Raw genomic sequence first — 26,607 nt, 5'->3', positions numbered from 1 at the left:
ATGCGCATGCGCATTCTAGCGGCCGCCCTCGCTCGGAGCGGGCGGGCGGCGGCGGCCGGGGGTCCCCGCGGGCGGGCCGTGGCCGGGGGCTGGCGGCGGGGACGGGCCGTTGTCCGGCCGCTGTGGAGCGGCGGCACCGCTGCCATGCCCGGCAGGAACAAGGCGACGTGCGGCTACGGCAGCCCGGAGCTCGCGGTGGGACAGCAGGCCGCGGAGGGGGGCCGCGACGCCGGGGGCCGCTCGCCTCACGGGGACGAGGAGGAAGAGCGCGGGGGGGCCGGTCCCGAACACAACCTCGGTGACCCCGACATCGTCAAGTCCCCCAGCGACCCCAAGCAGTACCGGTGAGGGCAGGACGAGCTGGCCCCGGGGCAGCCCAGCCGGGCTGGGGTGGGCCGGGGAGCCGGGGGTGGAAGCCGGGCTGGTCCCGGGGCACTGGGGCTGGCTGCGGGGAAGGGGGGCCGGCGGTCCCGAGGGTGTGCTCGTCCTGAGGGTGTGCTCGTCCTGAGGGAGGCTGCGGGCACCGGGCCGGAGGATCGGCCCTTGTGCCGGGCTGCTCGCTGCCGAGTGTTCCCAGGCACAGCAATGGCCGGTTCGGTTCGCAGCCCTCGGCCCGGCAGCTCCTCTGAAAGCCGTCAGTGCAAAGTGTGTTTAAGTATTTCAGAGCAGATCCCAACTTAAAAACTGCTACTCTTCGTGTTTATATGAGCTTCTAAGTTTTAACGCAAATGTATCTGTGAGTTGAGGCAAAGTGCTTTTAGGCTGCCATTTTGTTTGTGGTTTTATTTCACTATTTCTGAGTAATACCCCGAAAAGTGATGAAAAAGATCAACTTGCCTCAGCACAGCCCACAGTGTCTCTGACCCAGAGCCAGCGAGAGACTCGGATGAGAACTCCAGCAGAGGTTGAGCTTGTTGGATGCTGTAAGACAGTCTGTTCTTGAAAGGACACTGTTGTAACTTCTTCCTGTGAGACAGGGTATTATTCAGCCCTTGTTCGAGCTGCTTTTAAAATTTTATCTTTACTTTTCATGATGTCCAATCTGTGCAGCCAGTGGAGAATGTGCTGCCTGAGCCTGGGGCTGAAGTTTGGATTTGCAGTGCCACTGGCTGGCAGCGAGATTCCCTGCTGGCTGCCTGAGGAGGGCTGTGCCCATTGGCTCAGGGAGAAACTTGCTCCCTCCCTTCTTGCCCTACTTCCCTGCTGCCTCCTCTGGATCTCTGCCTGCCTCTCCTGATGGCATTCTTAGTCATGCTGCTTTGTGGCAGGCTTGTCTTCGTGCAAAGCTCACAGTGCTGATGTTGAGAAACTCCTGCCTTTGCTGCCTGAAGCAGCACTCTGGTGGATGAAACTTTGGAAATCCATTGAAGGCTGTCACTGTGTAATTTGAGGCTCTGCATGTGAGAGTTAGTGTTTGCTTATAGCATAAATTAATACCAAAATCTTGCAGAAATCCCACTGTCCATTCTTAACAGGATTTTGCAGTTGGAAGCACAGAGTTGCATCCTTTCAGACTGATTTCTGTGAGCCTGACAGAGCACAGACACTGTCCTTATGGAAGAGCAGCTCAGTGTGTCTGGAAGCAAAGCCACACTGAGCCTGTGGCCAGGTGTGATGTCCCAAAGCTCTGAGGGAGTGTCCTGGCAGGTGATGTGATGGTGCTGACACATTTTCCCCCCTTGATGCTTCAGTGATGTGGGCTCAGTGTTTGTGTCTGCTGACATCAGTCTTAACTTCATGGAAAATGTCTTATTTTGCTTTCTCAAATAACATTCACAACACCAAAGGAGCTCTGATGTAGATACCAGGATGTATTTTCTGAAGTGGGTTTGTTGGGACAAAATATTTGTCATTATAAAAGTTTGCTCATTAGAGCTGTAACTGTGTGGTTATATTTACCAAAAATGTGTATTGTATTTACATGTATCCATATATGGAATTTCATGGTCCTGTATTTATCATCATTTGTGAAATTATAGCATTTCTCTCATTGTTACCATGCATTGTATTTCAGTACTAACTTCTAAACAATTGTCAAAGAAAAACTTTGTGTGAGAACAATCCTGTTTAAACTTATTCAGGAGATTTAAGCACTATTTCTAAGTATTTTATAATTTGGCCTCACTTGCATCAATGCTGTATAGTCCTTCAAAAAAGCAATTGAACTGTGCTTGCTTCTGTTTCTACCTTATGCCATTGCATTTTTGGCACTGTATTTTGTGTGCTAGTGGATATTAGTTACATTTGTCCTTTTCCATTGGACTGAACCATGGAAAAAGTAAAGAACACCTGTGTCAGTGGTGCCTGTGCTCTGGATAACCTAAGCTGTTTGAATCCTGCTGGAGTGAAATCTGAGAGCCTCCATCCAGCAGCACCAGCCTTGTCCTTGCTGCTTTCTGTCCTGGGTGCAGCACCCACGAGCCTCCAGATGAGCCATGTAAAATTAGTATAATCTGCTCCATTAGCCTAATGGGGCTCTGTGCAGAGGATCAGCTGCTGGGTACACCTGGCTGAGCAGCTTTGTGGCACATTGTTCTGTGGGAGGAGCAGCCCTGTTCTGTTCTCTGCCCCCACCGGGGCTGGGGTTCTCCAGGAGCAGTGCAAACCTGCAGGGCAGAGGTTGTGTGTGGACAAGGAAGTGCTGGAAGGGCTGTCAGGGCTTTGGCTCTCAGCTGCCCACGTGTGCATTTGTGTTTTGGGACATTCAGGAGAGCTGCAGCTGTGCAGTGGGACTTGTATCTGGTGGGAGTGGTTCTCAAATGTGCTTTCAGAATGCAGGAGGATTCACTTTGTTCACAGACATTCCAGCACTCTCTGAGCATCCCTGCAAGTTGCACAGTGCCTGCTGTAGTTGGAATGAGTCAAAAGGCACTTTGCTTTTGGCTAGAGCAGATTTGTCCTGCTCAGCAGTCTTGCAGCAGGGAACTGGGTGTGTGCAGGATCACAGAGCCCTGCCCAGAGTAAGCTGTCACCTCCTCTTGGGTCATGAGTCATAACCTTAACACAGCTGTCAGACTTTGTTCATTAGCTTTTTTCATAGACTTGGTAGTCCAGGAGCTGTGTCCACATGGCAAGGCTTTCCACACATTCCAAGAGTCTGGTACAAACTGGGGAGCTGCAGATGACCTCTAAAGGCCCCTTCCAACAAAGACTGTTCTGTGATTCTGTGCTTCTGCAGCTCAGATCTTTCTGGGAGCGTGGGATGTGACCATGGGATTATTTTATTCTAGCTTGCTTTTTTTTTGTGTGTGTGTGTTTCTGCTGGATCAGATACCACAGGTCTCTAACACACTGGTTCACAGGGTGCATGAATTATTTTCTGGACCAGCATTCCTTCCTTTCTGCTGCTGGTGCAAGCTCCTGGCAGGGATGCTCTGGCTAAATTGATAAATTGTGACTCTGTTCCAGATTTGATGGTAAATGAATACTGATGAGGGCTCTTGTAGAGCAGAGCATTGGTGCTTGCAGTCCTCAGAGAGAAAAGTGTAGAAGGGTGCTGCACAGAGGGCTTGTGGGGGTTTATTTTTATGTATACACACATGTTTAAAAACTTGTGTGTGTGTATAAACACACAGAGAGAACTGTTTATTGCTTCTTGATAGTAGCCCAGCTGTTACATGGCTCGTGAGGGTTCCTCAGGGTGAGAGAGATGGATGAGAATCTTGCTTCATGATCAGAAGGCTGGATTTATTGATTTATGATATATATTACATCATTACTATGTTAAAAGGAATAGAGAGAAAAGTTCAGAAGCTGCTAAGCTAAGAATAGCATAGGAATCTAAAAACAAGAGAGCTCTCTGTGAATCTGTCCCTGAGCTTGGTCCTGTGATTGGCCCTTAATTGTAAACATGGAACATGAGTCAATCACAGGTGCACCTATTGCATTCCACATCAGCAGATAATTATTGTTTATATTCTCTTTCTGAGGCCTCAGCTTCCCAGATGAGGAAAAATCCCAAAGAGAGGATTTTTATGCAAAAATGTCTGTGACACCCAGCCAGTTCCCTGTGCCTGGTTCTGTGGAGCCTGCAGAGGAGCTCTCTCCTTTCCAACACTTGCCTGCTACATCTGCAGACCCCAGTTATTAGAAACCATTGATGAAAACAAATCAAATCAAATGCTCTGGGGCATACCTAGAGGCAAAGGCTAAGATCTTCATTCTGTCACATCATACCTGTTTCCAAGAGCCTGACAAGCCTAAAAGATGGTTGAAGTTCAGGTTTGCCTGTCCTGAGTGCATTAAGTGAGTGCTAATAGCTTAAATGTTTCACAAAGAGAAGAATAAAAGCCAAAGTCAGTGAGCTTCACCTTATGGCTTCTGCTTCTGCCCTGAACTGCTTCTTATTCCTAGAGCTGTTGAATAGCAGAAGAATGTATTACTTTCCTGCTATAAAACTGCTCAGTCTTGGCTACCATTCAGATTTTCATTAGGAAATCACTCTCTAAGAATTACATGAAATAATGAAATTTTTACAATTCTAAAAATTCAGACTTAGGAAATGAACATATTCATTGCACAAAATTATTCTTTCAGGTATATCAAACTGCAGAATGGCTTATGTGCACTTTTGATTTCGGATTTGAATTACTTGGATGGTGCCCCAACATCTTCAGAAGAGGAGGAGGAGGATAATGATGATGATTATGATGATTCTGAAGAGGGCAGTGATGAATATGATGACTCTGGAGCTGAGATTGAAGATGGCAGAGAAGATGATGATGAGTGTGATGAGGAGGATGAGAGTGAGGACAGTGATGGAGATAATGAGGATTTCGATGATTCTGAGGACAGTGAATTAGAAGAGCTGGCTGAAAAGGAAGAGACAAGAAAGAGAGGTTGTTCAGAAAAGCAGGTATGTACTTAAAGCTGTAGGGTGCAAAAATATCTAGTGAACTTTCTTGAAGTCTGAAACTGTGTGATTAGGTGTTCTTTTTATTGTGCCTGTCCCAATTGATTCATCTTGTACTTCTGTCATTTTCCTGAAGCAGCTTTTACTGAGAATGTTGTATTTTCTCTAGTCTGCAGCAGCCCTCTGTGTTGCTGTTGGCAGCTTCTCTGATCCTGAAGATCTGCCTGGATTAGCACACTTCCTGGAACATAGTATGTATCTGCTCCTGTTTCATCTCCTCCAGCTTCAGTGCAAAATGGGTGCTATGTAGCTCTGCATTTCTGGAGTATTTAGTATCAATTCCTAATTTGGCTGTTTGAGAATTTATTTCCATGAGCTTGTGATTTGATATAAATACTGACTTAGTAAGGAGTTCTTAATATGGCAGAAGGTGTCTCATATTATTTGCCAAGCTGTGCATTAGTTTGTATCAACTTTATTTGTTACCCATTAAATAGAGGGGAATTATTTTACCTGTGGCTCTGTAGACCAGGTTGGAGCTATGGACCTTTGTCTCCTGGTGAAGGGTGATGAATTAATAGTGTGGACACAGAAACCACGTGAAGTTTCTGACCAGGTGTGTTTCAAAATGCTGTTCATGCCTGGCTGGGAGGGCACTGTCAGAGGCAAACTGCAGCAGGGACTGGGCACATCAGCCAGGCTGTTGGTATTCAGTAATTTCCTCAATTTCCTCTGCCTGTGGGCTGTGGGTCAGTCACAGAGGGGTTGCTCTAGCTGCAGTCAGGAGGAACAGATTGATGCCATTTTGGCCCTGTTGGTGGTTTTTTGTTGCAGTGGTTTTTATGGGCAGTTTGAAGTACCCGGATGAGAACGGCTTCGATGCGTTCCTGAAGAAGCACGGCGGTGGTGACAACGCCTCCACGGACTGTGAGAGGACAGTGTTCCAGTTTGATGTGCAGAGGAAGTACTTCAAAGAGGCCCTGGATAGGTAACTTTGTATGAATGCTGACTAGGTGTTAATTATGTCTGTATATGCCTCAGGAGCTTGGGTGTATTTGTCCAGTTTTTCATTTTGGGATGATCAAAGCTGTTGCTGAACTTCCATGGCTCCCTGCATTAGAGCAGTGATACTGAATTAGGGAAGTGCTGTTTCCCTTTGGATATGTTGCTGGTTTTTTTGCTGTGGGATTATGTAGGACCTATGTTTAAATCTTAACACATGCAGCTCTTTGATTGTTTTGGCACTCTTAAAGTGGTAGCATTGGTGACGGGAGAAACGTTATGCAACGTGACAACTGATCAGAGGGGAAGTGCTCCCAGAATCCCAGGGACTCATCCTTTGAAATGTCTGTTCTGGTAGAGTTACTGTTTCTTCTAAATTGTTAGTTTGTTTCAGGCAGCCTTCAAAGTTGTGGTACAAAGTGTGTCTCAGAGGGAGGCATTTAACCCCGTGCAGGTTATTCACTTCTGAATGTCTCTTTTGCCAGAAAGTGCTTAACTTGCTCTTTTGTGCTTTGGGAACAACAGAGCTCCACTGGTTGGCATGGTTTCCTTTAGTGAGAGGAATTTCTCATTCATAGGGATGTAGCTGAATATTCCTGATGCCATAAAATATCTCAGGAGGAGAATAGGCTCCACTGCAAATTTACTTTGACACAAGAGCCAATGTTTGCACATTTTTCCAAGTATAACCTAAATTTTACTTTACTAGGCCAATTTCAGCTTCCATTTGCAGATTAATTCAGCTTTTTAAGATGCTTGGAAGTGCAAAAGAATCAAAAAAATATAATTGCAATCTGTCACAACAGCTTGCTTAGTGCAGAGGGAAACAGAAATTAGGACTTCTGTAGGACAACTTCTCATACAAAGGAGATAAATGAGTGCTGAGGATGAATTCTGCTCATTCAAGCACTTGTGGATGTGAAGAAATGGAAAGACATCACCTTTCAGTTGTCTTCAATGTAATGGGTCTTCTGGCCATAGAACTCCATCACAGATATATTACTTTTAACCTGTTATTGCTCCTAACCTTTTGCTTCAGCCAGCTCAGTTTTTCATAAAAAACCCTCAGCAAATAAACCAGAACTATTAGATTCTCTGGCAGCCTTCTGCAGAGTCTCCATGCGCTGCAGATCTCTCCCTTTCCAGTGCTCTGCTCTCTGAGGACACAGAAGAAATTTATTTGGATGACAACACTGACTTTTATGGTAGATAATAAAATTGTAATGGATATAGAAACTTGTGTTTCATGGAGTTAAGAGGAAACTTGCCCTGTGGCCATGCTGTTCCTGAGGAACAGCTGGGATTTTCTCTGAAGCATCTGATACTGGTCCCTGTTCTCTCCAGATCCCAGACTAGGTGGATCACTGGTGTGGCTCATTTTCAGGATGTAATGCAGATAGTCCTGCACCCATATCCTACTGCATCCAACCACTTCAGTCCCACTCTGGAGCTGGGAAGTTCTGCCCTTTGCTTTCTGGTGGCTTTTGTCTTTCTTTAAGACATCATAGTCAAGAATGACATAGATCCTAATAAGTCAGGCAACTTTGTAAACCAAAATAGATGTTGGATTTAATTACTGGTGTTTTGGCCTAGTTTAATAAACACTGAAGAAAAGTGTATGAATTTTTCTGTTCCATAGGTGGGCACAATTCTTTATTCACCCATTAATGATCAGAGATGCCATAGATCGAGAAGTGGAGGCTGTAGACAGTGGTAAGTAAGAGAATCTTTTCCTGTGTGTTTAGCCCATCTTCTTCAAACAAAACCTACTTTTTAATATTGTTTATTGGTTTCTGTATTGGACTCCCCTTCTAAGCACTTCAGTTAACTTCACATAATTTACCAAAGAGATGAAACTCTTGAATTGAAGCTTTGTGGCTGTTGGATATCAGTGGCTTTTAGAGGAAGAAAGACTGGATGTGGTGCCAGCACTCTGAGAGTTTGCCCTCACATTTTCATTAATTGGAAATTAATAATCTGAAGTGGTTTGGCAGAAAGTGGCAGGGCACATGAGCATGTGGATGCCCTGCAGTGAACAAAATGATTTTAGCTCCAGCACAGCCCCAGAGCTCTCTCCAGTCCTGTGCAGAGTTAATACAATAAGTTGAGGTGATTTTACTTGTCTCCTTCTTCTAACACCTGAATAACTAAAAAGTCACTTCCCAGAAGGAAATTAAACCAGGCACAGAACTGACTGCCTCTAAAATGTCACTGTTTTAGGAAGAAACCAGCAGATATCCCAACTAGGTCAAATATTTATTCCAACTAATTTTCATTATCTGTCTTCTGGCAAGGAGAAGTGGGTGATTTGATCTTTGAATTTAGATAAAAGTCAGTGTAAACAAGGAGCTGCCTTTGAGTTGAGGTGTGGTTCTTCAGCAGCTGCAGCCATTTTACACCTTGGTGGTGCAGAGCCAGTCCTGGCCTTGCAGGGACACTATGGTGATGTGCTGCCCAGGAAATGGTGTCAGCTTGCTGAGCTGGCTGCAGGAGAGCCCAGCCACAGGAATTATTTACAGCTCTGCTCTACATGGTTGTTATTGCCAGCAAAACAGGAATGGGAAAATGCAGTTCAGGAGGGTGAATTGATTTTGGCAGAGCCCCATTTTTAGATTACGGTAAAGTGGTTGTAAAACTGCATTTTTAGAAACTTATCTTGCTCACCTTTCAATTTCTTGTGTCATTATTAGGCTAGGGGTTGGTCTGTGTGACATATGGTAGGAACAGATTTTTAATTGTTCTCTGGCTCTTACTGCAGGGCCTGGTCCTGTATAATATTGATTAATTTTGTCCCCATTGAACTTAACATAATCAGAGCATTCAGACAGGACAAGTTGGTGCTTTACATGCTTTTCCTTCTTGACACTTCCTTTACTTCTAACACCTTCTTTACTTAACAGCTACATTTTTCCTCTTGTATTCATTACTACTTTCTTATTTCACTACTGCATTCATATATTAAAAGAAATTTCAGACTTCATCTGTGTGGTATGTCTCCTTTTCAGTTTGGCTGGGATTTGTGCTTTGTTTTGTGGGAACATGATGTCAAACTTTGATGCATGCCACTGCAAATTCTTATAATTAACAGAGTATCAGCTTGCAAGGCCCTCTGATGCAAACAGAAAAGAAATGTTATTTGGGAGTCTTGCCAGGCCTGGACATCCTATGAAGAAATTCTTTTGGGGTAAGTCCTGTATTTCTGTTACAAAATAGTAATGATACTTAAATTTGTAACCACGTAGAAGTTTGAGTGGTTAGATGCACTAACATGAACTGTCATATCACAGCAACCATTAAACTTGTTCAGAAGAGTTCAAGCAATTATCCATTTTACAGGAAAATGGTTGGGAATAAAAGCAGCTGTCTCCTTTTTAAGATACTTTTCTTTCTGCTTTTTGCTATGTTATAGCTGGGTGCCCAAGGTGTATAATTATGGAACTTTCTCTTAACACAGAGGTGGTGCTCTCTGAGTCAGCTCCATCTTGCTTAAGCTTGGTTTTTTTTGCTATTAGAATTTCCTGGAAAAATTAATTATTTCTGGTTGTCTGTCAAGGGAGGCTTTTCAAAGTAAATCATTCACTGTTGAATTTCTGGGGGTTAGACCTTCACAGCCATGTGAGGGAAGCAAAATAGAAATTTGTCCTTGGACAGTCCAGTCCTCTGTCCCACACCCTGTGGTGCTGCTGAGTGTGTAAATAGCGGTGTGATTGATGGGTATTAGAGTTACCAGCTTTGAAGTGTTGCTTGTTTTTATAAATTTTTGTGGTGACATAAACTGAATTTCATATTTCCTCCTCTTTTTCCCTCTGCTGTTGTGGAAGTTCCATTGGTGAGGGAATAGCTGGCAATACACAGTGAGCTGGACCTGTGGGAGATGTGATAATGCAGGAGGACTCTGGCCTTCCTGATATAAAAATATCAGCTGTGCTTTGGATAAGAACCAGAAATCAGAAAATAGCCAGTTTCACTTAACACTCCTTTCACTCCAGTTTTCTGTTTGGTATTTTTAATGTGCTTTACCATGATTGGAGCTAGGGAGGGAAGTGAACTCTCACTAGGTGTGTTCTTGCTGTGTGGATGACTGACCTGCCTGCCCTGTGATGTTTGCAGGTAATGCAGACACCCTCAAGCACGAGCCCAAACTGAACAACATCGACACCTACACCAGGCTGAGGGAATTCTGGCAGCGCCATTACTCTGCTCACTACATGACCCTGGTTGTCCAGTCTAAAGGTAACATCAGTTCTCCTTAAAAGCAGCCTCATTGCTGCCTTGGGGGCTTTGGGAGCCAGTCCAGCTGTAGCCCAAGCCAGTCTGGTGGTTTGTCCAGACCTGCAGAGGGTGTTTATATGTAGATTTTAGCCTGGTTTCCAAATGAAGCGGGACCTGAGCAATTGTGCTGTGTTATTGTCACCCTGCTGCTTCTTGAGAAACCTTTTCAGTGGGTTCCATGTTAACACAGAAGGGAAAATCTCAAAGATAACATTTCAGAAATAATCCTGTAGCAATGAAGAGTCAAGCCACTTAAATGAATTAATGCTGCTGATTTCTCTGCCATCAACAGTGGAACTCCTCAGTAGTTGATGGGGACACTGAGACTGAATCTCCCAATTTCCTTGTTTGTCTAGGAGGAGTAGAAGTTCTATTTTTTCCCCCATAGCTTGAAAAATTCTATACAAATGGATTAGAATTTTCTTTCAGTGGAGAACTGCAGACCTATGTGTTGTTTTTGCTGAGAACAGAAGAAACACATTTGTCAGAAGTTATTCAAGTTAGGTTTGTGTTTAGGGAGGAGTTTTGTTGAATGCTAAAACTGATTACAATTCCTATTTCTAACATGGAGATGATAATAATAGAGGCATTCTTTCTTTTCTTCTCCTTTGCTTTTAATTTTGGTCTAGACAGTAAACTACTTAGGGTGCTGAATGCCTCTTGAATAGTCATTTAGCCAGTGATGGATTGTTATATTTTCTGTGTGTTTGAGAAGAAAATGGTGGTACCTGATAACCAGCCAGGTCAGTTTTGTATTTCCTTCTCTGTTGAAACAAACCCAGCAGCAAATCCTCCTCCTACCCCATCCAGACTTTTTTCCTGCTGTAGTTTGCATATACAACATCACTTCTGGAGTTCAGAATGGTTGCTTAAACAAGAAATGTTTTTATTTTAAAAAACCTTTCTGGTTTGTGACTTATTTCCCTCAGAAAAGAGGATGGGGAGAAGGAATCCTTAGAACTGCAGGACTGAGTTTGAGAGGGAAAATTCCTGTGTATGATCTAGAGAGTCATGGAAAGAATTGCAAGTCCTGGTGATTTTGTAGATCACCTAAGACAGTAATTCCTTCTGCAGTCACTCCAGACACTGCTGAACTTTAAATCCCAGTTGTGTCAGCCTGGGATTTGAGCCCCCTACACCAACCCAGAGCTGTGGCCCCAGATGCAGCTCAGCAAATGTTAAGAATTGGTTCAAACCAACAGCTTTGAAGTTTATAATTTAGAACTTTGCAGTTTTCAAATACACTGACTTGCAGCTTCTTTGAAATAACTGAACTGGTGAGATAAGGTAACTTGTCTTAGATCTTGAGGAAATTGCATTTCTGTCTTTCTTCTCTCTTTTTTAGAAACACTGGATACATTGGAAAAGTGGGTGACAGAAATCTTCTCTGAGATCCCAAATAAGTAAGATTCATTTGATGCATAAAGACATTGCAGATGATAAAATTATCTCTTTAAAATGACATTTTTTTAAAATCCCTTACTGGAGAAACAAAGGAAATTACCATTTGTTAATTAACATTCTTATCTGGGGGAAAAAAAGAGGCAATTTTTAAAATTAAAGACCACTTTTAATTGTTCCAGGAAGACTTTGTTTCTGCTTAACAATTATTTAGGCTGTGAGCTGTGTGGTGCTAACTTGGAGCAGTGTTTGCTTAATATGTGCTGATGCCTTGACTTTAAGATAAGTCCTACAAACTTAGATTATCATTTCACATTGCTTATCTTTGCCTTGTTTCAAAAATAATTAGAAGCAAAATTAATTAACATCTCTGGAATTTAAGTGTCATTCATAGGGTGGCAGTGGATTAGAAATTAATGTTTTTTTTAAAGGTTGATCCAGTATGCCCTCTAAAAAGGGGGATCTGCAAAAGCTTTGCTGACTTGAAAAGCATTTTTTTCCCTTTGGTGCTTGGCAATGCTCTTGTGAGAGCCTAATGCCATTCAGAGACACATTTGTCTGTCCTGGCCACTCCCTGCTCCTCCCTCCTGCCCCACAGGACAATCCATCAGGATTCCTTGGGTGCAGGGTGAACTCAGGATGTTGTTTGCTGTTCTTGGCTGTACAGAATCAGGTTTTGTGCTCTTGTACAGAAGGAAGGGGAGGTGCTGGGGTGGTATCCACACCTGGGTTAATTGCTCAGTTATAACTGTGAGCAGGCTGCCTCCCAGGGAACCTCCCTGGGGCTGGGGGAGTGCTGGGCTGCACCCTTAAAAAAGGGAAATGGGCCCTGTGCAGGCTCTCTGGTGTCCTCTCTGATGCCTTTGAGTATCTCAGTGTAGCCTTGAATCCCTGCCAGTGACATCACACTTCCATTTTGCTTTTTAGTGGTTTACCCAAGCCCAGCTTTGGCCATCTGACTCAGCCTTTTGACACACCAGAGTTTCACAAGCTTTACAGAGGTAAGTGAAATGGATTTAAGTGTTTTGAATACCTGCATGCTGAAAGAAATTTTCTTTGGGTGATCCAGATGTTTTGTAGAGTAATTCTGTGTGGTTTAAAACAGCTTTTAACTATTCTTTCTAACTTTTCTTTTGCATTATGTAAAATTTCTTGTCTCTGTCTCGTCACGCATATTTATAATTAATCAATTTATTTGTGTCCAGTTGTTCCAATCAGGAAAGTTCATTCATTGACCATCACTTGGGCACTTCCCCCACAAGAACAGTATTACAGGTACACTGTGCTGCATTTTACTTCTACCTTGTTTATGCTGTGAATAATTTATTGACTTTCACAACAAACCAAAGAATCTCATTTACTTGTCTAACTGATTACTTTGGTTCAGCTAGCCCCCTAGCTGAATTAATTTAAAAATGAATTCAACTGCTGCAAATACAATTCCTTTCCTCGCTGACTCAGATCAGTCATTATGTTCTGAACTCCCACACTTCAGCTTATTATCTTAATTCTGCCTGAAAATGCAAAACTTGCCCTGAAAAAAGAGACAGTGCATATTTTAGTCATTAGCCCAGTGATTTGAATTCTTTCTGTGAAATGTGTTACCTCCTGGCATCTAATCTCCTCCTCTAAACTTTCTCTTAGGGTGAAGCCTCTTCATTATATTTCCTGGCTGGTGGGACATGAAGGCAAAGGCAGTGTTCTTTCTTTCCTTAGGAAAAAGTATGTGGTTTTTAAGCATGGTTATTAAATGCTTTGATCTCATTCAAATATAGATAAACTCTATTTTGTCTATTTATATTTTCTATAGATGTAAAAGCAGGCCAAGCCTGCCTTTTTTATCAGTGTTTTGTAGTGATATTCTGTGAGGTGATGATAAACCCAAGTAAGAAATAAATGGGATTTTTGTCTGTGAGTCATGGATCAGGTGTATCTCTGACTGATCTTTGAGATCTCCAGAAGGTTACTTAGCTTTTTCACTGTTTTTCTTTAATTCTGTATCCTGAGGTCACATCCCCAAACTGGAAAAGCTTTGTGTAAACTGTAAATGGATTGAAAGCCTCTGAAATAAAGATACCTTGTGATATACTGCTTCTAGCTAAGCTCAAACAAAGTTGAAAGGATTAATTAACAAATACCTTTCACTCTTCCATAGGTTTTGGGCCCTTGCATTGTATGGAGGAAATGGAGAGACAGGGTTTGAACAGAACTCCACTTACTCCATCTTCAGCATTTCTGTGACTTTGACTGATGAAGGTTACAAGCACTTCTATGAGGTATGGTGTCCTGCAGCTTGTTTTTCCTGCTGCTCCCCTCATGGCTGGACAGATTAATGTGTTCCTTTCTGTCTGCAGGTGGCCCACGTTGTGTTCCAGTATGTGAAGATGCTGCAGAAAAGGGGGCCAGATCAAAGGCAAGTGTTTGCCACTCCAGCAGATATTTGTGCTGGTGTCCTTCTCCATGATCCTGTTATTTGTAGTGTTTGCCCTTTTTGTGGAGTTATACCCTGGAGCATAAACAGGGAGTCATTAGTAAAACTTGTCTGTGTGGAAAACATGTCAGTTTAAAAAAGTTTAAAAAGAAATTTTCTAAATGTTTAGGCTTATTTCTTGGTGGTTTTCAGTTTCACTTATTGTGATGTGATTCCTTCAGTTTAGGAGGCTGAACTAGTGTAGAGGTCAGGAGCAGTTTTGTGTTCATTTTAAAAGAATTTGTTGAGCCAGGTCTGTGGAAGTCAGGACCGAGTGTTCTTGTGTTAGCCTTTATGTTAATTTGGTATCAGATTTTGACTCTTCTTTGTTAACTCTCTCTCTTTGGAAAATGAAAGAACTTTCTGCCAGTTCTGAGAAATGCCATTTTGGGAAGTGCATTTAATATTGGCTTCTGTGTCTTGTACCTGAATGAATCATTGATCCCATCATTGATGCCTTTCCTAGAAGGCTCCTTTATTAAGATTCTTGGTAAATGTTTTGGAATAATGGAGAAAATCCACTTTTATTATCTTCTTCCTCCTTTGCAGAATATGGGAAGAAATACAAAAGATTGAAGCTAATGAATTTCACTACCAGGAACAGGTATTTATCCTCTGTTCTGACATAGGTAAACCATGAAAAGTAATTACTTTTTCAGTTTAAAACACATTTTTAAAGTTCTATTTGAGAAGAAATACATTGTGCACTTGATGAGGTTGTATTTGGCTGAAAGGAGATGGATTCTAGGCAGAGAAATATTGAGATTTTTCCCTAACAGAATTTAATGTTGATTTTTCATTCCTTACCTACTAGGTAGGCTCTTTCAGTTTAGATTTTCTTACTCCTACTACATTTATCATGTTCTGTTTCTTACTAGCTAACTTGTTTTTTTTTTCTTTGAATGGCACTGAAATTTCCTTTTGGGAAAACAATTCCATCCATACAAATACTCCATACAGCAGCAACATAGATTTATGTGTGCACTTGTGACAGGGTTGTGAATGATTCCCAGGGGCAGAAGAATGATTTAGTCATGGCACCCCAGTTTTCTGCCTGGTAGATGGAGCTGTGCTAAGGAATGATGGGCTTGGTATAAATGGTTAAGGGGTGCCTAGGGAAGGTTTAATGTTTCCTCAGGTGTTTGGTGTCTTAGGAAATCCTTGGGCATGTTTCCCACTACATTTCCAAGACTCAGCTCTTTCCAGGTGTCCTGTGCTCTCTGTCTGCCCCAGGATCTGTACAGCCCTGTGCTGCCTGCTGCAAACACCCCAAAAGCACTTGGCCAGCAGCTGAGCAGCCTGGTCCTCCAGGCAGCCTTACCCTGCTGAAAGGCAATGTGTATTTCAGGTTCCAACAGGAGAACTCCCCCTCCTCACCTGCACATCATGGCTGGGGAAAGGAGCACAGCCAGAGCTACTCATGCAGCAGCTGCAATTCCTTGCCTTGTGCTTTCCAGGTCACTTCAGATCTTGAATTGTTGCAGGGCTGTGCTTGTGTCCCCTGGAGGCAAGGAGTGCTTTCTGCTGGGTCTTTAACTTGGTAGATTCCATGCCTGTAAACTGCATAATCAAGGATTCTTCTACAAAGATGATGTGGCTGAAATGTCAGGATTCTCAGAGGAGACTGAACATTAGATATGGTTATGAAACATATTTAATTGAATAACTGAAACGAAATGCTGTAACAAGCACAGCATCCAACACATGCTCAACATAACTGACTAGTCAAGCTCTTCTCAGAACAGAAAATGGGTATCTTGGGTTTCTAATTATGTGACAAATAGCTTTATTTCTTTGCTTGCAGACAGATCCAGTTGACTATGTGGAAAACCTTTGTGAGAACATGCAGTTGTTTCAGAAGGAAGATTTTCTGACAGGAGACCAACTCTTGTTTGAATACAAGCCAGAGGTAAATGTTCTTTGAACTCTGATTATATGTTTTGATGTAAGGAAAACATGTGCATGCTGTGTAATACAGGCATTTGTAATTAAACATAATGCAAGCACAGGTTTTGTATTAATTGAAACACTTGTTGTATTCAGAAAGCAAATCTGTTTTTTAAGCTTGTTTTTTCTTGTTCTTCCTACATTCCAACTGAGAAGTCTTTACTGGCTCAAGCAGTCAGCTGCATTTGAGCTGAAATATTGTCTGGAACTTGCAGATCATTGCTGATGCCCTGAACCAGCTGAACCCTCAGAGAGCCAACCTGGTTTTGCTGTCTGCTGCCAATGAAGGCCAGTGTCACCTCAAAGAGAAGTGGTTTGGGACTCAGTACAGCATGGAAGGTAAAACAGCAGCAGAGCTGAGAATGTCTGATTCCTGCATTAGAGAAAGTAAAAGGGTGGCAACACAAAATACAAGTGGGGAAATGAATCCTCAGTGCTTTATTGAGCTCCCCATCAGTCTCTGTGGCACCCAGACCTGCTCTTTGTTGGCTGCCAGTGCATTCCCCCTCCTGCAGCTCCTTTGGCAGGCAGAGGTCCCAGTGAGCTGCACTTGCTGCCATTCAGGGAAAGAACAGCAGTGGAGCACAGGGTGTGGGGGGAGCTGGGTTACTGAGGCAGACTTGCTTTGCTTTTTAATAGGGCTGCTTCAGTCCTGCTCCAGAAGATTTTATAGGAAGGGATTCAGAAAGAATCCTGAGGAATGGGGTGATGTTAAGAAACTGCTGTGATACTGCAGATCTATCTGGAGGTTGGGAAAAGATGCCTGGAAATAGGATGGCCTTCCCTTCCTGTTGAACTAATGCATTTCATGGTTTGTAACAGATATTGACAGCTATTGGAGTGATTTATGGGACAGTGACTTTGAGTTAAATCCAGATTTACACCTTCCAGAGGAGAACAAATACATAGGTAAGGCACCTGGGCATGAGTGAAATCTTCCCCAGTGATTTATTTGAGAATTTGCGTTGAGAATCTGTGTTTAGAAACAACCTAAACTGGTATCAACCAGTTTTTGCAAATTAAAAAAACATGAGCACTCTGTTCAGCTGGATTTTATCTACTCTTCTTTTATTTATAAGCTTAAGAACTGAGTTATTTTAAGGTCTATAAAATTACAGATGATATATCCATAACAGAGTAGGCCTCACAGTCAGTGAGAGTTAATGCAGACACCTTAGAAGAGAATTTTATTTGCTTAATCCTCCTGTTTCTGAAAGCATCTAAATACCATCTGGCTTTGTTGCCAAAAGCAAAAGAAATGAAAGCCAGGACTTGTGTCCTGGATGGAATGTGATGCCACCTCTTCTGCTCTGCTTCAGCCACTGTTGTGGTGTGGAAGTGAAAAAGAGATATTCTTTGGGTCCAGGAAAGTGCTGTCACAAATAATTTAGAAAACTGGAGGGGGAAAATGTATTTTTTGATACTTTTGAAGACTTGGATGAATTTAGCCTGATTGTGTCTGTGAAACACACTAACATGTGGTTTTGGTGTGCTTTTTCTCTTTGTTAGCCACTGACTTTGCTTTGAAAGTTTCTGACTGCCCTGAGACAGAATATCCAGTCAAAACACTCAGCACACAGCAAGGCTGTCTCTGGTACAGGAAGGATGATAAATTCAAAATCCCAAAAGGTAAATGCCTGAGGGCTTTCTGAATAGCAAGACCCTGTTTTTACCAGCTAGAATTTATTTGAAGGCAAATAATCCATGGTAGTGTTCACCATTTAAACTTGCTGTCAGCTCTTCCATGGTCCTTTTGATATGTTTATTAGCTACAATAAAGGAGAAGCAGGTGAGCTAAGGCAACAAAGACACCCTGCTGATTCTTCAGGTTGAAAAGTGGAATCACTTAAATTTACTGACTTCTGAACAGTCTGTGGGGACAGGATTGGGCAGACAGAACATGCTGCTGAGACAGGGGCTTCAGAAGGAAGGAGCACATTAATTAGAAGGGACATAGTGTCTTCTACAGGAAGAGAAAAATACAGCCTGGATCAGAGACAAGGGTGTAAAATATATTGCTGCTTTCAAGCAGAATGTCACAGTTTTTAGTGTCTCTTAAACAGATGTTCTGTGAAGTTTTCTTTTTCTATTTATAGTGGTCATGCCATGGGAGTATTCTGCAAAGCACAGCTTTGTTTTCCAATATTTGGTACTTCAAAGGGAAGATTTTTGGAATAAGATGGAGAAGACATTTAATGATGACTTAAAATAAGAAAAAAAGTGTTATAGATTAATGACCATTTTCATTAAACTCATTGTCACCTAAGAGCAACTTGATGGAAATATATTTGAGTTGAGAAAGATGTCACTTTCTGTACAATTGCTCATTGAAATTTCCTTTTCCTCCCCAGGTTATGTTCGATTCCATCTGATCTCTCCATTGATACAGCAGTCTGCAGAGAAGTGAGGATTCTGTTATTTATGCTTACCTTGCAGAGTAACTAAACTACCATCCCTAGTGAAAAACTGGGAAGACACTTTCATTTTAAGCAGGAATAGAATAAGGTGTCCTTTTCTCACATCCTTCCACCTTCCTTGTGGTTTTATCTGCAGTTTGGTGATGGTGGTTCTGCAGCAGGTCCTGCCTGTAGCAAACAGTGTGTAAGGAGTTCATGGTGTGATATTCCCCAGGGCAAGGCTGGGGAAGAGCAATGTGACAGCAGCAGTGCTCAGAGAAGGAGCTGCTCAAAAAGAGCAGCCCACAGTCATGTCCTGAGCATGTCCCAGCACCCTGGGAGCCTGCAGGGGCAGGACAAGAGGCAGGAGCAGCCTTGGGAAACCAGCTGGGGTCAGGCAGAGCTCTGGGGGCAGTCCTGGGCCTGCTGCACTTGGCTTGCCTCAGGCTGCCATTGCCACTTGTACCCAATGTCACAGTGCTGTTGGCATAAGCCTGCCAAGACCTGCACAAATCAGGTTTTGGGAAAGCCTTTTTAAATCTGTTTTCATGAGGTGTTAATTTTATCTTTGAATTGGAATCCAGGCAGTAACAAAAACCTGAAAGCAGGGACTGTAGTTTCCAGGTTGTGTAGCCTGCTTTGCTCTAGCTTACTATTATTTTTTACCTTAGTAGATAAATAATCATCTCATTTACTCAAGTATTGAGCATAACTGAGTCTATCTGTTCCCCAGGCCTTTACACAAAGTGAAATAATTTCATTTGCTGTGATTTTTCCATGTTTTGAGTATTGTCTTGTTAAAATGTGCATTCTTACCTTGAAGAAACCTTAAATCTTGTGAAGCTGGAATTTTTCACATTTCAAGGACATCCTGACACATTGCTGGATGTCTAGATCATTTTTAAGTAGTGTCATGTGCTTTTTGCACAAAGGGAAATCTGCATTATCTATTTCTGGGTTTTTGGGAAAATTTCTTTTTGAATCTCATTTTACAAAAATTCCATTTCTGTTGGAATTCACTGCATATACCATCAAGCTCATCAGGCTTAACTTTCATAATTAGTCCATCCTTTTTTTCTTCTCTCCCTTCTCTCCCTCCAGCATAGTCTTGTTTGATACATTTGTGAACATCCTTTCCCACAACCTGGGGGAACCAGCTTATGAAGCAGATGTGGCTCAGCTGGAGTACAAGCTGGTGGCTGGAGAGTATGGCCTGATCATCAGAGTGAAAGGATTCAATCACAAACTACCTGTAAGCTCTGCTCCTCTCCTCACTGCTGTTGTGCCTGCAGCTTTGCAGTGTGTGTGCTTTTCTGGAGCTGTGAATGGTTGGATGAGGTGTTTTAAATAGAAAAATTGGTCTCTGGCAGGGTAATGCAGCAAATGTGCTGCTTTTTCTTGTGCTTACATGTGTAAAGATGGAGTTGTGTGAACTTACACAAGCTCAAATTACTGACTTTCAGGCTGACTTAAATCTTCCTTTTAAGTAATAACTGTATCTCCTTTAAAATTTTAACAGCTTTTCCTATAAAAAGAGCTTTGTGTCTCCCATGGCCATAAAGAGGATTGGAGCCTTTCCATCTCTAAGCTGTGCCTATTTGCATGATGTCTAGAGAAGAGTGTCTGAAAAGAGATTTTGGTTTCAGTTTGACTTTTGAGATCCAGCTTCTGAACATGCTCATTTTGGGTGCAGATTTTCTGTGTTGGCTTGCTGAGAGGATTGGGGGGTCCCTGTTCCCATTCCCTAAATTCCTGTAAGACATGGCAGGTGCAGAGAGGACACAGTGGAGACAACCATTAACTTCCTTTGCAAGAGCTTTGCTGGAGCTTTAAGACCATTAATAACTTGTCAGATTTATTAATAGGAGTGTTAACAGAAAAAGCCAAATAACAACCAGCAGTGTCTGAATATTCTCTTTTTTAATCCTGAATGATGTCTCTGTTGTGATGTCATTGTGCTGGTCAGCTGTAAAAGGAAAAAATGGAATATTGAATACAGAAATGTTGGGGGTTTCAGGCTAGATTTGTTTCAATACAATGTGGAAACTCCCATTGATTTGGGATATTGAGCTTATTCACTGTGTAAAAACACTGCCCTTCTGGAACAGTCATTTGGGATAGAATTGTTTAGTGAAGACCATCTGTCAGAATGGAGGAATTTGCTTAGTAATGCTCCATGTCTCAATAATGATAATTTTATTAATGATAATTTTATATTATTGTACAGCATTAAATTAAACCAACAAAAACCCCAACTGAAACTGTTCTCTTTACAGCTTCTATTTCAGCTCATCATCGATTACTTGTCTGACTTCAGCTTTACTCCAGCAGTTTTTGAAATGATAACAGAGCAGCTGAAGAAGACATACTACAACATCCTCATTAAACCTGAGACTCTGGCCAAGTGAGTTCTGGGGAGGGCAGCAGTGGCTGAGGCTGAGCTGAGGAGCTCAGGGATCCCTGCTCTGTGCTCACAGGGCTGGTTGCAGGCTCTGCTGTAGCTTAGGGAGCCCCAGCAGTGTGACGGTGTTCACAGGGGTCTGAGGGTGAGGGAAGAGACGAGGATCTGACTCCATGTTTCAGAAGGATGATTTATTATTTTATTATATATATTATATTAAAACTATACTAAAAGAATAGAAGAAAGGATTTCATCAGAAGGCTGGCTAAGAATAGAAAATGAATCGTAACAAAAGCTTGTGTCTCAGACAGAGTCCAAGCCAGCTGAGTGTGATTGGCCATTAATTAGATACAACCACATGAAACCAATCCCAGATGCACCTGTTGCATTCCACAGCAGCAGATAATCCATGTTTACATTTTGTTCCTGAGGCCTCTCGGCTTCTCAGGAGGAAAAATCCCAAAGAAAGGATTTTTCAGAAAATGTGTCTGTGACACAGCAGCCGTGCAGCAGCATGGCCAGGGAGCTGCTGTCCCACAGTGACCTGGAGGCAGCAGCAGCTGCTGGGGGTGGCACAGCCCTGATGAGCCCTGCTGTGTTCCCTGGCCCGCAGGGACGTGCGGCTGCTGATCCTGGAGCACGGCCGCTGGTCCATGATCGACAAGTACCAGACGCTGATGAAGGGGCTCTCCATCGACGCCCTCTCCGCCTTCGTCACCGCCTTCAAATCACAGCTCTTCGTGGAGGGGCTCGTGCAAGGCAACTTCACCAGCAGGGTGAGTGCAGCCCTGGCACTTCCTGTGCTCACTCTGGGATTTACCACACTGAGCTCTGATGCTGCTCTGCTCTGGCAGTCTGGAGTCCCGTCACCTCCAACACCTCAGGAGTGCTCCTGGGGATAAGCCAATGGCAGTCCACAGTTGCCTGTTTGAACACAAATTTCCAGGAATTTTGGATTTAAACTGATGGGAAAAAATGTACTAGATGTCTGTTTAAACTGATGGGAAAAAATGTACTAGATCCATTTCTCCTGTTGCCACCATGTTTTATGTTGTTTGGCGTATTGATATATTTGATATGGAGAAATTCCTGCGGTGGTGCCACAGGAGGAGGCTTCCCTCAGAGCACATTTATCCTGGGAATTTGCCTGTGTGGTTTGGTTAAACCTCACGGAGTGCCAAACACATGGAGTGAGGATAATGTGCTATTTCTTTGGCTTGTGCCTTCTCCTTCTGGAGACATGGCAGTGCAAAAAGCAGTGTGGAGACTCTGCAGGGTGGTGCAGAGGAGGCTGGAGGGACTGGGGACAGTGTGCAGGGATGTAGGGAGCAGGACAGCTCAGCTCCTCTTACTTGTTACTCACTCTCTCAAGTGCTGCCCTGGAGTCTGTGGTTGTGAATTGGGGTAATAATTCTCTTCTAACTAAAACTAATGTTTGCTTTCTTCCCTAGGAAGCAAAGGATTTCCTGAATTATGTTGTTCAGTGAGTATCTCTTGACTCTCTAATTGCTTATTATATGGAAACTATAATCAAGATTCTTTTGTGGAGGAGGGAGTTAGAGTGGGAGTGCTGAGAAATTCCCTTCTTCCCTCTGGTGTTTGCAGGAGGTGGCTGTTGATGGTGGCAGTTTAAGCAGACATAGTTCTGGTTTGGGGAAGGGGAAAATGAGGTCAGACCAAGTGTGTAAATGTCTGGGTGTTGCTGTGGCTTTGGCCAAAGTGTGAGCAGTGTGTAAATGTCTGGGTGTTGTCCTGGCTTTGGCCCAGGTGTGAGCAGTGTGTAAATGTCTGGGTGTTGTCCTGGCTTTGGCCAAGGTGTGAGCAGGTGTTTGAAGTTGTGCTGTTTGTGCTCCCCTAGAAAGCTCCACTTTGCCCCCCTGGCCCATCCCTGCCCCGTGCAGTTCCGGGTGGTGGATCTGCCCAACACCCACCTGCTGTGTAAGGTGAAAACTCTCAACAAGGGCGATGCCAACTCCGAGGTGACAGTCTATTACCAGGTACTGTGTGCTGGGCTGGGCTGCTCCTCTGGCTCCACCCCTCCCTGAGAGCAGGCTCTGCACAGGGCTGTCACAGAGGGGACACACACACCCCTCATGTGAGCACAGGCCCTGTGCCCCAAGGCTCAACCCAAGTGGGATTCCCTGAAATCCAAGTGGGGGGTTCCCTGAAGCCAGCACCTCCCTTCCTGTACTGCTGCTGGGAGCTGGCTCAGTGCTGTGGTGGCTTCCTGGTGTCCCCAGCTCTGATCTTGGGTGCTGGGCTGGGCCTGTCCCCTCAGGGAAAACCAGAACTTCCCATCTGTCCCTGCTGTGAATTGTCCCTCAGTGCCACAAATCACCTTGGTCTGAGCAATCATGTTAAACCCACCCTAAATTCTTCATTGTCATTCCAGTCAGGTGCCAGGAACCTGAGGGAATACACCCTGATGGAGCTGCTTGTGGTAAGTTTGTGTTTGTGTCTGCCCTGAACACTGCTTGGAGCTGAGGCCACAAGGCTGAGTGGCCCCCAGTTGTTCTGTTTCTGCCCCTGGCTGAGATGTTTGGGTGGATGTCCCCAAATGCTGCACTGATGGACACCACAGGAGACTGTTCTGTAGCTCCCAGCCCACAGGACTGAGCTCCCTTAGTGCAGTGGTGGCTGGCCAGGGGCACTTCAGTGTCCCCATGCTCTGTGTGGAGCCCACGAGGGCCTGCAGGCAGTGTCACCTCTGCTGTACTTTGTGCTGTTTCAGATGCACATGGAGGAGCCTTGCTTTGACTTCCTGAGGACCAAGCAGACCCTTGGGTGAGTTCAGTGGGAGGAATTCTCCTGCACCTGCTCCCACACTCCTACTTTGGTCTCTGGTGGTTTACTCTGGGAGTCCTTCCTGCACAGTGGGTGATCCTCAGTTACTGTAATGGGAACAGCAACATCAACATTTCAAAAACAAAAGCACCCATCAATACAAAGCGCAAGCCAAGTTGCTTTTGACTTCTGTGAGAATTGCATCTATTACCAGTGTGTTAACTCAGAATTATTCAGCACAAAGTTGTTCCTTGCACTTCCACACTCAGCCCCCCTTCCCCAGGGCTGTTTTCACAGCAGCTCTGTGGTGCTGAGCAGCTCCCTCAGAGGCACCCTGCTACCCCAGGAAACTGGAGCAGGCTTTTCACAGCTCTGGGTCTCTCACTCTGCTTGGATGAGTTTGCAGGAACCCAAATATGAACACTCCCAATTTAAAAGGATTTCCTAAAGCTGAGAAAACACTGAAAAGCAGCAATGCAGAAAACAAAGAAAATAAGACTATTGCAAATTTAGATCTCGGATTTTTCTGTCCAAAGTACCAACACTATTTTAACTTGCAGCATGTCCTGTAAATGAAAAGTTAATTGTGCTTGTGTCCTTTTTTCTTTTAAGCTACCACGTGTACCCCACCTGCAGGAACACTTCTGGGATTCTTGGCTTCTCAGTCACAGTGGCAACCCAGGCAACCAAATACAAGTAAGTGCTCTGTGAGGAAAAGTTCTTCTCTACTTCCAGCCCTGGCTGTGGGAGGCACCTGCTCCCAGCTGAGATTTCCCTCCTGTTTCAGGCCACAGAGGGATTTTTTAATTCAAGGGGATGTCAGAAGGGACACTGCTGACAGTCACAACATCCTGACTCAAAACCAGCACCTGAATAAAACAGTAGCCTCAAGTTTCTTAAAACTGCAGTGGTCCTGACTTGAGTAGTGAAAAGTAATCTCAAGACTAAGTAAAATATCCCCCTGCCCTTTTGGAGCTATTCTGCCAGTTCAAATCCTGTAAATCCTGCCTAGCTATTCCTGTGGCTCATGTTCAGCAGGCACAGCACTGTTATGGTTTTGTTCAAACCTGGCCCTTTGAACTACAAGCATTTGACCTGCCAGAGTTGCAGGGTTTTTTAGAAAATGTGCCACTTGTGAAAAATAACAGTGAAAGCTTAATTAGCACAGTGCTGCTGCCTCTCATTTTTACATTTGGACACTTCCACTACTGAGGTGTGTGTCATCAGTGAGGGTTTTAATGTGTCAGAAACCTCAGGATCCACCACATCACATTTTCCTTCAATCCTGGAGCTCCTAACTGTGCAGGGCTCAGGGCTGCAGCTGGGGACAGCACAGCAGGGCCCCAGCAGCATCACAGCAGAGGCTCCTGGGGTGCCTGGGCACAGCTGAAAATGAGAGCACTGCACAAACTGACCACCAGGTGTTGTCAGATGAGTTTTCAGGGCATAACAGCAGTGAGCCTCTCCCTTCCTCATCATATGGGGGCTGCTACTTTACCCCTTAATATTTTGTGGATTTTTATTTGGTTGGTTTTTCCTGCCTAATTACATGATTTGTTTCTCTTATAGTTCTGAATTGGTTGACAGGAAAATAGAGGAGTTTCTTTCTTGCTTTGAAGAGAAAATCAAGGATTTAACTGAAGAGGCATTTAACACCCAGGTAAAAAATCATCTTGAAAAGCTCTTCTTTGAGCTGCATGATTCAGTTCCAGCTATCTGGTGATTCTCTGAGGTTTTCTGGATAAAGGCCTCACCTTTTAAACTCTGCCTCTTGCTCTGTTCTGCTGTTGTTCCCTAAACATCCATTCTCTGGCCATTTGCAGTTAAGCTCCAGAAGCAAGGAGCTACCTCGTTAATGTAATTCAGCATTTCTCTCAACTGCAGTGACTGATGTTCAATTAAGGTAGTTTGAAACCCATTAAAGCTAATTCTCTTTTTCCCATGTAGGTAACAGCTTTGATAAAACTGAAGGAATGTGAAGACTCCCACCTTGGGGAAGAAGTGGACAGGAACTGGAATGAAGTGGTGACCCAGCAGTACCTGTTTGACAGGCTGGCACGGGAGGTGGGTGTCCTGCAGCCCTGGGACACAAGAACCACACTGCTTTTGCAGCAGTTTCAAAAGCATAAATGGGATTTGTGCTACTAGTGACACACTGGCTCTAAAATTACATGTTCTTTTAAAAAGGTTCTTTTATCCAGTGGAGTAGAGGTCGCAGAGGAAATATTTTAATGTTTAAAATTACTTGAATTGCCACTGTGCTGCTAAAACATCCTTGCTGTGGGTTTCAGATTGAAGCTCTCAAGTCTATTACACAAGCAGACCTGGTCAACTGGTTCCAAGACCACAGAAGCAACCAGAGGAAAGTGCTCAGTGTACATGTGAGTGTCTGTCAGCTCCACCTTCAAGAAGCAGAGTGCAGTAAGAGTGTGGGAGAGGAGATGTGTGATGGAACTTTTACTCTGGTTATCCACATTTTCTTCATTTATAAGTAGTGTTCTTGTTAGAACTGCATTTCAGTATCTCAAGTTAATTGTCAGGGCATAGAAACACTGCATGAGATCCCAATTTCTCTTCTGGTCCCTTTTTGCAGGTGATTGGATATGGAAAGCACGAAGGGGACTCAGAGGTGACAGCTGTCTCAGGACAGAACTCTTCATCTGGTGAAATACCTCATCTTGTTTTACTGCCCCCCTCCTCTTTGATGCGTGACTTTACTTCCATCAAGGACATCAAAGCCTACACATCAACTCTGAATGTTCTCCCTTACCATAAAATACTGAAATAAAACTGATACCTTGCCCTGCCCTGCCGTGTAATACAGGTGCTTTCTGCAACATCAACATGACAAACCTGTTTTTATTAAACCAGAGCTGTAGTGGTAGCTGGGGTGAAGAGCCCATTCAGACACTGAGGAAGCTTTCCTCAAGTTTCCAGCCAAGCTCTCATCACCTTCCCAAGTTCATTAAGAAGAGGCACAGCCCTGACTGCCTGGAGCTGTGGGCTCTGCCCTCGTGTCCAGCCTGGCCTGCACCATCCCTGCAGTGCTGCAGCAGCTCCTCAGCAGCAGTGACAGCTCCTC

General features: G+C 43.8%; 1 protein-coding gene across 1 annotated transcript; it reads left to right on the top strand.

Moving 5' to 3' along the window:
* NRDC (nardilysin convertase) lies at window positions 1-26,332 on the top strand. The gene is made up of 31 exons (XM_063166100.1): window positions 1-344; window positions 4,537-4,855; window positions 5,022-5,103; window positions 5,687-5,840; window positions 7,494-7,567; window positions 8,943-9,038; window positions 9,965-10,087; window positions 11,472-11,529; window positions 12,455-12,528; window positions 12,733-12,802; window positions 13,172-13,249; window positions 13,683-13,803; window positions 13,882-13,940; window positions 14,547-14,601; window positions 15,802-15,906; window positions 16,160-16,283; window positions 16,767-16,853; window positions 17,454-17,573; window positions 18,296-18,347; window positions 19,442-19,592; window positions 20,617-20,744; window positions 21,355-21,517; window positions 22,193-22,224; window positions 22,600-22,738; window positions 23,134-23,181; window positions 23,473-23,525; window positions 24,138-24,221; window positions 25,095-25,185; window positions 25,473-25,589; window positions 25,817-25,906; window positions 26,119-26,332. Exons 1-31 carry the CDS (start codon window positions 1-3, stop codon window positions 26,311-26,313), a joined length of 3,486 nt encoding a protein of 1,161 aa, XP_063022170.1. The 3' UTR covers window positions 26,314-26,332.
* Window positions 26,333-26,607: the final 275 nt, after the last annotated feature.

The sequence above is a fragment of the Melospiza melodia genome, chromosome 11 (assembly GCF_035770615.1).
Source record: "Melospiza melodia melodia isolate bMelMel2 chromosome 11, bMelMel2.pri, whole genome shotgun sequence".
NCBI classification, from domain to species: Eukaryota; Metazoa; Chordata; class Aves; order Passeriformes; family Passerellidae; genus Melospiza; species Melospiza melodia.
Note: the sequence above shows the minus strand (reverse complement) of the source record. Positions and strands in the feature narration are given on the sequence as shown.

Coding starts and splice junctions, on each gene's coding strand:
- NRDC (XM_063166100.1), top strand. CDS start 1: ATGCGCATGCGCATTCTAGCGGCCGCCCTCGCTCGGAGCGGGCGGGCG. Junction 17,574..18,295: donor TAAATTCAAAATCCCAAAAG/GTAAATGCCTGA, acceptor TTTCCTCCCCAG/GTTATGTTCGATTCCATCTG. Junction 24,222..25,094: donor ACCCAGGCAACCAAATACAA/GTAAGTGCTCTG, acceptor TTTCTCTTATAG/TTCTGAATTGGTTGACAGGA.